The sequence below is a fragment of the Peromyscus maniculatus genome, chromosome 4 (genome assembly GCF_049852395.1).
Source record: "Peromyscus maniculatus bairdii isolate BWxNUB_F1_BW_parent chromosome 4, HU_Pman_BW_mat_3.1, whole genome shotgun sequence".
Classification (NCBI taxonomy): Eukaryota; Metazoa; Chordata; class Mammalia; order Rodentia; family Cricetidae; genus Peromyscus; species Peromyscus maniculatus.
In genome coordinates this window covers 103,162,965-103,175,644 of record NC_134855.1, presented here as the reverse complement: position 1 = coordinate 103,175,644, position 12,680 = coordinate 103,162,965, and the positions used below count along the sequence as shown (strand labels likewise).

Here is a 12,680-nt window from a genome sequence, read left to right as displayed (position 1 = left end):
TTCACCACTAAAGCCATCAATATTTAAAGGCTTTGTGTTGCTAGAGTTTTCCGGCCTTGCCCACAGTCAGGACAAATCTTTGTCACCCGCCAGTCCCACAGCCGCTCAGACCCAACCAAGTAAACACAGAGACTTATATTGCTTACAAACTGTATGGCCGTGGCAGGCTTCTTGCTAACTGTTCTTTTAGCTTAAATTAATCCATTTCCATAAATCTATACCTTGCCACATGGCTGGTGGCTTACCGGCATCTTCACATGCTGCTGGTCATGGCGGCGGCTGCAGTGTCTCTGCTCCTCAGCCTTCCACTTCCCAGAATTCTCCTCTCTCCTTGTCCCACCTACTTCCTGCCTGACCACTGGCCAATCAGTGTTTTATTTATTGACCAATCAGGGCAATTTGCCATACAGACCATCCCACAGCACTTCCCCTTTTCTTTTTTTAAAAAGGAAGGTTTTAACTTTTACACATCTTTAAAGCCAGCTTGGTATATTTTGGAATTTGGGCGTAGCTTCTCTTACTACTTCCTGCTGGAGGGGGGCGCTGTATCTTATGGGGACACAAAGAAAATTTTAGGATCATGGAGTAGTCCATGAGACTGTATCATCTGAACCAGTTGCCTTGAAACGATTCTGGATGTTGGATCATCTGGGCCATGGTGTCATTGGAGACCTTGGAAGATCTTTCAGGTGGTCTTGGCTGGTCAAACCTGATGTATCTTAATCTGGAACAAATCCATAGCCTCTGGCTTTCTGTAGAGACAAAAGCAGAGCCTCTTTTCCAAAGCAACATATCCTTACATCTAAATTTTGAAGTCAAGGTACCTTTAAAATATACATTTTGGCATAACTCAACAGCTTTTGCAATCAAATGTTTTTCTTCAGCTACAAATATCAAAGAGAACATAATCCAGATTCTCTGTGTGATAGCCATCTTTATGTGGCTTATGTTTTATATTACCTTGAGCCTATTGCTTTAAACAGCAGCCTTTTAAGCCTGAAACGGCTTGGCTGCTGGCTCCGCCCACTTCAGCTTCCCAACATGGCGGTGGTACCTTTTCCGCCAGCTCTGGGAGCCATCCTGGGTCTATGCTTTTATCCAAGCAGCGTGTAGCCCAGAAACCTCTTTTTTTGTTTTGTACTAGTAAAGGCTAAATCCACCAAGCAGCTTAATGTGCCACTTGCAGAGGCCTCATTCCCGCCATACTGCAGGTCGAGCACACACGCCAGGAACCCGCCAGTAACTCAAACCGGCAGCTGCTGCTCATTTGAGAGAGACTATTAGGAAGCTGTTTTTAGTTCTGTTTTAGAATCTTTTTTCTCAGGTTTTAGGTACAAACTCTTGCCAACACGTTGGGCGCCATTTGTAGCTAGAGTTTTCCGGCCTTGCCCACAGTCAGGACAAATCTTTGTCACCCGCCAGTCCCACAGCCGCTCAGACCCAACCAAGTAAACACAGAGACTTATATTGCTTACAAACTGTATGGCCGTGGCAGGCTTCTTGCTAACTGTTCTTTTAGCTTAAATTAATCCATTTCCATAAATCTATACCTTGCCACATGGCTGGTGGCTTACCGGCATCTTCACATGCTGCTGGTCATGGCGGCGGCTGCAGTGTCTCTGCTCCTCAGCCTTCCACTTCCCAGAATTCTCCTCTCTCCTTGTCCCACCTACTTCCTGCCTGACCACTGGCCAATCAGTGTTTTATTTATTGACCAATCAGGGCAATTTGCCATACAGACCATCCCACAGCAGCTTTGTATTCTTAAGACAAGTGTATGTGGACAATCCTCTGTGGCAAAGCTTGATGCTTAATATTCAGACTTATGGCACTTAGGGATGGGGTTTTGACTGCGGAAATGTCTTCACTTTACAAATGCCATCTGTCAAATGAGAAGCATATTTCAGATATTATTTGTTTTTCACAACATGATTGTGTGTAAGGCTGCACAGAGATGTGTTTCACTTGGAGAGACACACCCTCCACTTGTGTAGACAGAGATAGGTGTCTGCACTTTGCTATGTGTCCCATCTTTTCACAGGGACATCTCAAAGGTTTTCGCTGTGCTGTGAGCTCTTTTTAGTAGCTGAGAGTTGTACTACAGTGTGTCAGCTGTTGTCATGACAATCAGACATGATGTAATCCAATAAAAGCGATCTATAGGAGTGTGCCTCCCCACGCAGCTTTCACAGGAGGCTTTTCTGCCAAAAAGAAAAGAACTCATCTAGAACTGTTGGATCCTATAGGACTAGAAATCTGCAATCATTGATGTCTTGGAATTTATTAATAATAAACCTTTTGAAAAAAAATTGTTAAGGCCTCAGGACAAAAGGGAACCTGATTAATAAGCATTAGATCTGGCTGAAAATTGGCTCATCCCATCAAGACAACCTCACAAGTCTGAGGCACAATTTCAAACTAAAAACCCATGCCACAGATTAACATTGTTTTCTAATGCATTTAGGTAAATCTTTGCCTAATGTAGCTCAAATTAAGTAGTTTAAGCCAAAGACAACCCAGGCTGTCTTTAATATAGAAACAAGTCTTTAGGAAAAGTGTCTGTCACCACCAGTGATTTTCTTAGGTATTTTTCCCCTATGGCACATTGATTTTAACCATTTCTTCTCACCTTGGATATGGAATGTGGAATTTTGGCTAAGCGGCCCAGTGTGCAGAGGCAAGGGGAAAGACAAGGCATTTCTGAGTGCATACTGGGCCAGTGGGATGTTCAAAACTTCCTTTCCAGAGCACATGCTCATGGGGCAGTCTGTCATAGCGGGGGGGGGGGGGGGGGGAGAGCATGGGAGTATAGAGGCAGAGGAGTGTTGTCTCAAGCTCAGTCACAAAAGAGCTATGTGTGGTTTTTTTGGTTCTCTCAGATGTTCGTCCTGGTTACTGCTACACGGCTCTGACAAATGGACGCTGCTCTAACCAGCTGCCACAGTCCATAACCAAAATGCAGTGCTGTTGTGATGCTGGCCGGTGCTGGTCTCCAGGAGTCGCTGTTGCCCCCGAGATGTGTCCCATCAGATCAACTGGTAAGAACCCATCTACAGCATCTATATCATATCCCAACTCAGCCATGGCAGAGTGTGCACTATAGATCCAAATGAAACCCAGGTAAATAAATAAGATTCCAGAAAATTGAAGTGTGGGCATGCAGGAATCCCCCAGATGATGCACAGGTAAAGGCTTGTTTCTATATCTGCTGGCGACTTAGTTCTCTCATTGCCATGGAAGAGCAGTCTTCTCAGGAAGCCTCTGTTTTCTCTTATTCTCATTGAGGGACTTGGTGGCTCTCCTGTGGGCTTACCAGTTCAGTGGGATAAAGCCCAACTCCTTTATCACATGCATCTCCTCTTTCCCCAACAGTATCACTTTTCTCTTCCTTCTGCCAAGTCCTGTTTTTTTCTTCATAGCTTCTCGTTTATCTGCCATATTCCCTTCATTTCCACTAAAAGTGTATTGTTCTGCAATCTGAATGATTGGGGTGGTTTCCCAAGTGGCCAGTGGGAGATCCTGCCGCATACAATTCCCAAAGTATAGCTCACCTGACAATAGCCTTACAGGTGTCTCAGAGGGTGTAGAGAAAAATGTCCAGGATATTTTCATTAAGATGACCACAGGCACTATTTGGTGGTCCAAATGACACCTTTTCCTACAAAGAAATATTTAAGATTTGACACAGCATTCAGAGTTCCCGAATCAGAACCCAGTTATGTTAGTTGTTAACATAATGCGTTTTATTTTCTAATTAAATTATACGTTATGTTTCCCTTAAACAGTCTTAGTATTTCTAAAGTAAATAGGTTATTCTTTTCCTAAAATATCTGCACAGTTCATGCCTTACCTTCTACTCCCTTCTCCCACAACCCTTGCTGGTCACATACACTCTAGAGGGCCAAGGATCTGTGCAAACATGGCCTGATCCCCCAACATGCCAAGATAACCACAGCAGGAACTGTGGCCTTACCCTCATGACACACTGGTTCGGGTTGATATTTTGGCTGTGCTCAAGATCTGTGCTGCTCTGCTTTGTGCCTACTTGTGTTCATGTATTGCTCTGTCACTAGTTAATAAATCTCACTAGGAGATCTTAGTCATTACTGTAATCTTAAATTTCTCACACTCTCTGTACTTCCATAGCATTGTAAGAGACATTCAGGTAGAAGGTACAGCTCATTAAGTATGCTTTTCGCCACAAATTCCAACTAAAAACTGACCTTTTAGCTCTGTTTAATTTGATTCCTGAAAGGCATGTTTAAATCAGGGAATTGAGAGTCAGCAGTGAAATGGTGGAGGAACTCAGAGTTGATGAAATGCTTTGGAGAGTGCTGCTCTTAGGACATGCATTTCTCATCACAGATGACAGGGTTGTTCATGGGTGTCAGTATAAAATGCTGCTCATTACTGAGAATTGTATGTGTGGATTAAAGAAGTAATATAATCTTCCTGTCTCTATACATACATACGTATGATTAACAAGTCATGCATTTTGGACATGCTGTCTATGCCCTAAAAAGCCTTCCTCTTAATTTGCTGCAGACATATTCACTAGATCACTATTTAGAAGCACATGGCTTTCTACCAAGATGCATGACTTGGGTACCAGAAGAATTGCTTCTTAAATGTATATGTCAATTTGGGGATCAATAGCATTGATTGGATTCCTTGTGTTGAGACCTGGAGTAGAGGAGGGAAGACAGCAGATGCAGGCAGGAGTCAGCAGGAAGACCTCGCACAGGAAGACTCACGGTCTCTTGTGTGTGACTTTGCAGAGAGCTGAAAGGCAAAGCCTAACACAGGCCTAGTGCAAAGCAGACTGATCATGCAAACGGATTTGCAGGTCAGCTTTTGTTTGTTCAGACCTTTCAAGACAGTGCTATTGAGCTCTCGTCTGTGGAAAGCGGTGATGTGAGAAGGACGGCCTTTCACTCTTTTTTTTTTTTTTTTTAATTACATCTCATCTCTAGGTTGAATGGAGACAGAAAAGGTAAAGATTATTGAGAAAAATTATCCCTTAATGTAAAGGGGCTCACAGATAAAATCATTAGTCTATAGGAAAAAAGGAGTGTAGGGCCCAGTAAGATACATTTCATACAGGGCTAAGGTGAATTTAATGGTTCTTCAAGTAATATAGTCACCTAATTAGCAGAAATGCTGATAAGCCATCCAACCTCTCTTACAAGTCATGAAAGAACGTTAAAACTAGGCTGACCTGGTGCTTACAAGTGTTTGGAAACAAACTGTTTCCTTTAATATAGTCAGGATTCATTTAAATCCAGCACATACTGAAATGCTCTTATATGTAATTTATGGGGCTATGCTGAGAGTAAGACTTGGTTATGGTAGATAGATAGATAGATAGATAGATAGATAGATAGATAGATAGATGGATGGATGGATGGATGGATGGATGGATGGATAGATAGATAGATAGATAGATAGATAGATAGATAGATAGATAGATAGATAGATAGATGGTCCAGACTTAAAGAGCTGCATAGAAATGCAGTGAAAACATCCTTTGGGAGCAAGTGATGTGGTGCTCTAGGTGATAATTCTGTAGGAAGAGTCACTATGGTTTAATAAAAGGAACTGTAGCATCCTGAGTCAGGAAAAATACAGACAAGGAAAAATCTCTTTCAAATACAGTGAGATACCAAGAATTTGTGGGTCAGAATTCCAGATTAATAATAGAGCATAGCAATGGAATTCTCTGGAAGCTTAAACTAGGTCTGTGTTATAGGTGTGAAGTAAGACTGAAGAATGTACAGAAATGGACTAGCTAATAACGGTAGAGTACATGGAGTTTGGTGTGTTTAGCCAAATGTAAATTGGCAGGATGTCCCATGAGATTGAGTTATGAATGCATTTCAGTAGTCCACAGGTAAAGGAAAACATTAACCTAATTTATGTTAATCTCTAACACTATGTAGGAAATATCTATATAAGAATCACTGTGACTGTGATAATAAAGTTTTCGACATTGTAGACAGAAAGCAAAGATTAAAAATCAACCAGTCTGCTTGTAGAAGGGGAAGCTGCAAATGGATAAAACCAACATACCTGAAGCTAGATGCTGTCTAAAATACCGTTCCAAAAACTCAGAAAAAAGATGCCATGTGCCAACTCAGATTTATTCTGATAGATTCATGGCATTGTTAAAAATACGATTCGACCCCAAAATGTGCAAACCCAGGGAAAGACATGATGGAGTCAGGGAGCCCCAGCGTACAAAATCCTGTGCTGCACTCTCGCAGCCACACTACTGTGACCTCCCTTCTCCGTTCATCTAGTTGTTTTTAACAGACCAATCCTCGGGGCTCTGCTCTGGACTTCCTACCTTCCACATTGTTTAGAAGAACTCATCCATCTCGTGGCTTTACATGTTACCTCTCTGCTAATAAATGAAAAATTTAACTTCTTCTCTGGGCTCCAAACTCTCTTCAACAACTGTTGTGTGTTATCTCCATTTGGCTGCGTGACATCTCCTAACTCAAATGCTCAAGTTGAAGTTTGGCTTCTGCCCATCACACCAGCCCCTGTCTCCTGACAGCTTCCCTCTCATGGTAAAGGACAAGAGCATTTAGCTATCTGAGCAACCAAAACTCTAGTCGTCAATCTTGATTTTTTAGTCCCGTGGCTCTGGCATTTATCCCATCACCAAACACTACCATTTATTTATAAATTATCCTTGAGACAGGTTGTGGCCTCTGTCAATTCCATCACTACCTCCCCTGTGCATCCATTATTATCTTGTCCTTGGTTTTCCACACAAGCCTTTCTTCCCTCTAGTACTTCATATATCAGCAAGAGTGATCTGAAAGGATTCATGTGATCACATCCTGCAGGAGATGGAACTGGATTCCCTTTGCACATAAAATAAAATAAAATAAATAAAATAAAATAAAATAAAATAAAATAAAATAAAATAAAATAAAATAAAATAAAACAAAAACCGAAGTCTTACCCCCCCAAAAGTGGGGGGGACAACATATAGCCCAGACTTTGAACTTCCTCTTCCGTTTCACCCCTTGTGTGTCTTGCTAGCCCTTACTCTATGCGCATATGAGTTTTAAAATTATTAACATATGTACGATGTAATGGGTTTCATTATAGCATTGTCATTCATCTATGTCATTGTGCTTGTCTCTAATTAGGATGCAAGCCTTCCGATGTGCTTTTTAGATCCCTGTGACAGCCACACTGGGGCTGGGCAGAGAAAGTGGCACCTGACATTTTTCCTGGTGAATTTCAATGCATAAATGTCTTTCTGGATTTTGAAAGGAACGCATGGTACCTGCTCTGGAGACATTTTTTGTTTAAATTTTGAATTACTGTCTCAATGTGCTTATTACATAGATATTAAAAATATGATGAAGTGTTTATTTCGATTGGCCAGTGCACTTTGATTTCTTTGAAGGGGCGTCTTCTCTGGCCTCCCAACAGCCACGGCTCTGCTGACTGTGTTGTGTTATGTTGTATTCTTCCAGAGGATTTCAACAAGCTGTGCTCTGTCCCTCTGGTAATTCCTGGGAGACCAGAATATCCTCCCCCACCCATTGGCCCTCCACTTCAGCCCGTCGTTCCTCCTGGCTTTACTCCTGGGTCTGTGATCCCAGTCCCTCGGCCACCACCAGACTATCCGTATCCATCTCCATCGCGGGAACCACCGAGTAAGAATTCAAAAGCCACCTTGTTATTTTTTTTCTTGCATTAATCAAGTCATATTTCTGGTTTGTGCCATGTCCATCATTAAATATTTTTACCAGTTGTTAGGTAAAAAAAATTACATTGTTTTTGCATGTTTCTAAGTTTTCCCATTTTATAAATAAGAACGGGAGCCTTGTATGTTCCGGAGATGAATGCCCTTTTGTTATGGATATTTTCAATTAAATATGGGAGGGTATGGGGAAGACTGAAATCTGATTCGGAGAGCAAATTAATGGCAGAAGATGCATGACATTATACTTTAGGTCATTTAGTGTACAAAGTAGTTACCTGCCAACACCTCTCTGGCATAGTTATTTCCCCAAACTGGAGGCTTGAGAATGAGGAGGTGGATGGGATGGGAGAGGCTGGCAGAGAAGCCTCTGGGCTACAGCACCTTTCCTGTGCCGGGGCTAGGAACCCCCATTCAGCTCTGAAGGCTGACTGGGACTGTGCTCTAGTGACTGGCTCACCCTTCGTGGCTCTTCCTTTAGGACTCAGCATCTTGTTCACTATTAGCAGACTAAGCGCCGATGTCATAGGTGTGACTAATTTTAATGGAGTCCAATGCTGCTTCTTCTAGGGGTGCTGCCTTTCAACGTTACTGACTACTGTCAATTGTTCCGCCACCTCTGTCAGAACGGGCGCTGCATCCCAACCCCTGGCAGCTACCGGTGTGAATGCAACAAGGGCTTCCAGCTGGACATCCGCGGGGAGTGCATCGGTATGCCATTGATCGCTTGATTGACACCGAGAGATACTGTGATACTTTTGTAATTGTCTGTGTCTTAGTCAGTGTTCTGTTGCTGTGAAGAGACACCGTGACCACAGTAACGCTTATAAAAGAAAACAGGCAATGGGGGCTGGCTTTTGATTTCGGAGGGTTAGTCCATTGTCATCATGGAGGGGAGCTGCGTGGGGAGGCAGACATGGTGCTGGAGAGGAGTGGAGAGTTCTACATCTGGATCTGAAGGCAGAGAGACACTGGGCTTGACTTGAGCATTTGAAACCCCAAAACCCACCCCCAGTGACACACTTCCTCCAACAGGGCTACACCTCCAAATCCCTGTCAAGTAGCCCCACTCTAATGACCAAGCATTCAAATCTGTGAGCCTGTGGAGGTCATTCCTACTCAGTCCACCACAGTGTGTATCTGGTGATCTGTTGCTGTTGTAACAAATCCCCTTCAACAGTGGCTCCAAACAGTAGATCTCTATTATCTTTGGCTTCCAATACAGGGCTTAAATGCTATTATTTGGTAGGGTGTGTCTTCAGAACCTCAGAGAGAAGATTTCCTGACCTTCTAATAAATATGTTTCAGACTCGGGAGGCAAGCAGGGCCTCACGGCCCTTCACCTCTACCTTCAGGAGGGCAGTGTCCTCAGAAGTCCAACACAAGCACAATTGGACTGTTGGGTCTGACGACACCCAGTTGGCATGTGCTCTTTTGTCTTAAAAGAAATTTGTTTCTTAGTTCTGCTAGTTCTTGTTTTCTCAAAACCTTTTGTTTCCTTCTCATGTGGGCACTCTTCTGGAGGTTACCCAAAGTGACACCGGAGAAGGAAGGAGTGTGTGGCTCAGGGTCAGGCCTGACTCTGTCCCCAAGAGACTTGAAGATCAATAAGCCTCGCTGAACCTTTTCACCCATAAACAGCAATGTAGACCAGTGGGCCCTGGTCCTGAGTGTTTAAAGTGCCTGGAGCACTTTGGGTCTGAGGCTACCGAGACCACCTTGGTGGGTGCTACATGAGAACGCCCCTTTAAACAGCCATTTAGCTCTTCATGTTTTGTTCTCACATTCTTAATAGAACAGATGCTTAGGCATGAGGCATACTTTCTTTATAATAATAATAATAAAAAAATAGGACCCATGAAGGAAATGGTAGTCTCTTTGTTTCTGTTTTTTTTTTTTTTTTTTTCCAGTATTGGAGTTGAACCCAGAGTCTCGTGTGCCAGGCCAGTGCCTGACCACACAGCAACATCCCTGTTGCTCTTCTCTTAATTTTTTATTTTTGAGACAGGGTCTTACTAAGTTGTACAGGCAGGCCTTGAACTTGTAGTCCTCCTGCCTCAGACTCCTAGTAGCTGGAATAACAGCCCTGTGCTTTCATGTGTCTGTTAGATTTTCTTAGGCCAGACTCACAGAAGAAAAAAAAATGTTTAAGAAATAAGAAACATATTCATATTCTATGAAAATGACTCGAGAAAAGAATGCAGGTGAACTGCCTAGCTAGTCTCACAATGGGTAGAGACATGGTATATTGTAGTGGGAAGGGAAAAAATTACTTTGATTATGCAATTCCCTTTCTTTCTTTTTCCAAGTTTTGCTTTGTTGAGAAAGGGTCTCACTGTGCAGCCTCAGCTGACCTGGAACTCACTATGTAAGCCAGGCTGTCCTCAAACTCATAGAGATCCACCTGCCTCTGACTCCCAAATGCTGCCTCTGACTCCCATGCCCGGCTCTGCTATTTTCTTACCTTAAAGGAAAAAGTTTTATATGTATAAGAAACCTACAAAGCCTTAGAATTGTGAGCTGTTACAACTTTCATGACGATACGCTGTGCTTTGCAGATGTTGACGAGTGTGAGAAAAACCCATGTACTGGTGGAGAATGCATCAACAACCAGGGCTCATACACGTGTCACTGCCGGGCTGGCTACCAGAGCACACTCACCAGGACGGAGTGCAGAGGTAAGGGCCCCTTGGGAACTGAGAAGCATCTGTCCCAAATGAAGGCTTTGCTTTAAAGGAATCCAGTGAGACATAAAGGCAAGAAGCTAATCTCCTCATCCCTGCTGCTTTCTGAGTGCCTTATTCCAAATATCACTTCTTTGAGGATGCTGCTAACAAACATGGCAATCACTCAGTTATTTTAAAAAACTATCTTTGCACCTGAGGGAATAACTTATTTTCACTTTTTTTTTTTTTTTGAGTTATTTCTGCTGGTGGTTAATCCGAGAAGTAGGAGATGTGGTCACTCTGTGTGACAGAATCTGGGGATAGCCTCTGGTAGCATTGTATGTCATTAGCTTCTCCATAGAAAGGAGGTTTCAGGGGCTCTGGTCCTTGCAGAGGTCAGCAGCCAAGAGCAGTATCACCTGAGGATTACCTGAAATGATTCTCTAGTTCTTCCTCAGACCCGCTGATTAGAGGCAGCGTTTGGCAGGATCCCCCAGCCATCTGTATGCATGCTGAAATCTCAGAAGCGCTGATGTAAATGTCCTCTCACAAAGGTCGCCCTTCAGGTTTATTTCTTTCCCTTTTTCCAAAACATTAAGATGAAAAGCAACATTTGGAGAGTTTGGGACATCAGTACTGTATAATTTCCACCCTTCCCTCCCCCTCCTCTCCCTCCTCCTATGCCCCCCCCCCATCTCCTATCCAATTCGTGTGTATATGTTTGGGGCTGGCTGCTGGGGATTAGATAACTCACCTAAGCTGAGGCCCTGAAGAATACTGAGTCCCCCTCTCAACAGCCACTGGATTCCTGTCGCTCTTCATGTAGAGGTGGGACCTTGTGAGAGTTCCATCCATGTTGCCTGTCACAGGTTTAGTTCTCAAATCATTTATTGAGCTGTCCAATATGCTTTTGGTTAAATATCATTTATGCAGTAACTTTCTGGAGTGGAAATGAATAAGACACTGTGCCCACCCTTCAAGAACTGAAAGCTTTATCTATATATTCAGCATAGACTGACTTGTGTTGTTAATCCAGTAAAACTAGATAAAGATAAGTGAGCCCTATTAAACACAAGGCAGGTAGGGAGCTTTATACCACTTAAAAATGTGAATCTACTAATATGAGATGATTTTATTTGCTTCCTTTGGCAAATGTCCTTTGTCTGAATTGAGCAGGTTTGATGTTCATCCCTGAACTACTTTCAAAATCTTTGAATTTGCTCAAATTTAGAGATATATCACCATCACTGGAAGCACCATATTTCTACATAATTCTATTAACAGCCTACAATCTGAATTATAAATCTGAATAGTCTGAGTACTTAGTTGAGCATCTTCTTAATACTTTAGCTATTAGTTAAAATAATTAGCATGTCAATAGAATTTTTAATAGAATAAATCACTGTTAAGAGACTTTGCTGCTCAATAAGCAAAGAGAAACAATTGTTGAGAAGGGTTTGGCTGGAGCAAGGGCTGGCCAGGGTAAAGGCATGCCGTTCCCCTTAAACTGGGGCCTGGTTAGAGATGAGGTTGACCCACAGCTCCAGTACCATCTTCTACATGGTATTAAAAACACCCTGAGTGTAAGAGCGCATCTGTGGTATTTGGAGGATAGGAGTCTTTTTAGTGGGATCCAGAAGGCTGCATCCTTTTGGATGTGCTTGGATCAAAGGAAAAGAAGAGAGAGAGAGAGAGAGAGAGAGAGAGAGAGAGAGAGAGAGAGAGAGAGAGAGAGAGAGAGAGAGAGAGAGAGAAGCAAGTTTAAGTAATAAACTTTTATACTGTCTAGATTGTTAGAAGTACACAGTATCCCCCATGGCATTCTGTAGTGAGAAGGAAAGATGGACTATTTTCCTTGTTTATTTTAATCTCAAAAATTATAGAATGCTAAAGTTGGTTCAAGAATATGTGGATTTTTACTATTTTTCTTTGTGGAGCAAGACAGATTTTAGTGAGCATTAAGAATAAAGGAGGGGGAAGAAAAGAAATCAGAGATTGTTGGCACAAAGATCAGACAGAAGAAAAGCCCAGACTACTTCAACTAGTCCAATGGCTCATGTAGAAACCACTGTGGGATCAGCCTGGAAAGAAAGTGCGTAGGAGGGTCAACCACAGACACCGTGCAGACGCTGGGCAGACAGGATAACTGGACAGACCATAAATGCACATTCCTCTCTAGGGTGTGCAGGATGCTCACCCTCAGGCACTCAGGACCTCCGCTCCACATGGATGGGTTGCTCTCATCCAGCTCTGCCCGTCTCTGTATCTTCTGGGAACAGACATGGGAA

The 12,680-nt window shown here is 42.8% G+C and overlaps 1 protein-coding gene across 4 annotated transcripts in view; it reads left to right on the top strand.

Annotated features, from left to right (window-relative positions):
- Window positions 1–12,680, top strand: part of Fbn1 (fibrillin 1) — a 212,705-nt gene that overhangs the window by 111,080 nt on the left and 88,945 nt on the right. For 3 of the 4 annotated variants that reach the window (XM_076570544.1, XM_076570546.1, XM_076570545.1), the window contains 4 exons: window positions 2,880–3,038; window positions 7,497–7,679; window positions 8,297–8,437; window positions 10,285–10,404. The exons of the other annotated variant lie outside the window; for it this stretch is intronic. In XM_076570544.1, coding sequence (XP_076426659.1) covers window positions 2,880–3,038; window positions 7,497–7,679; window positions 8,297–8,437; window positions 10,285–10,404 — 603 coding nt within the window. The remainder of the gene's footprint in view (window positions 1–2,879; window positions 3,039–7,496; window positions 7,680–8,296; window positions 8,438–10,284; window positions 10,405–12,680) is intronic. 4 annotated transcript variants of the gene reach the window in all.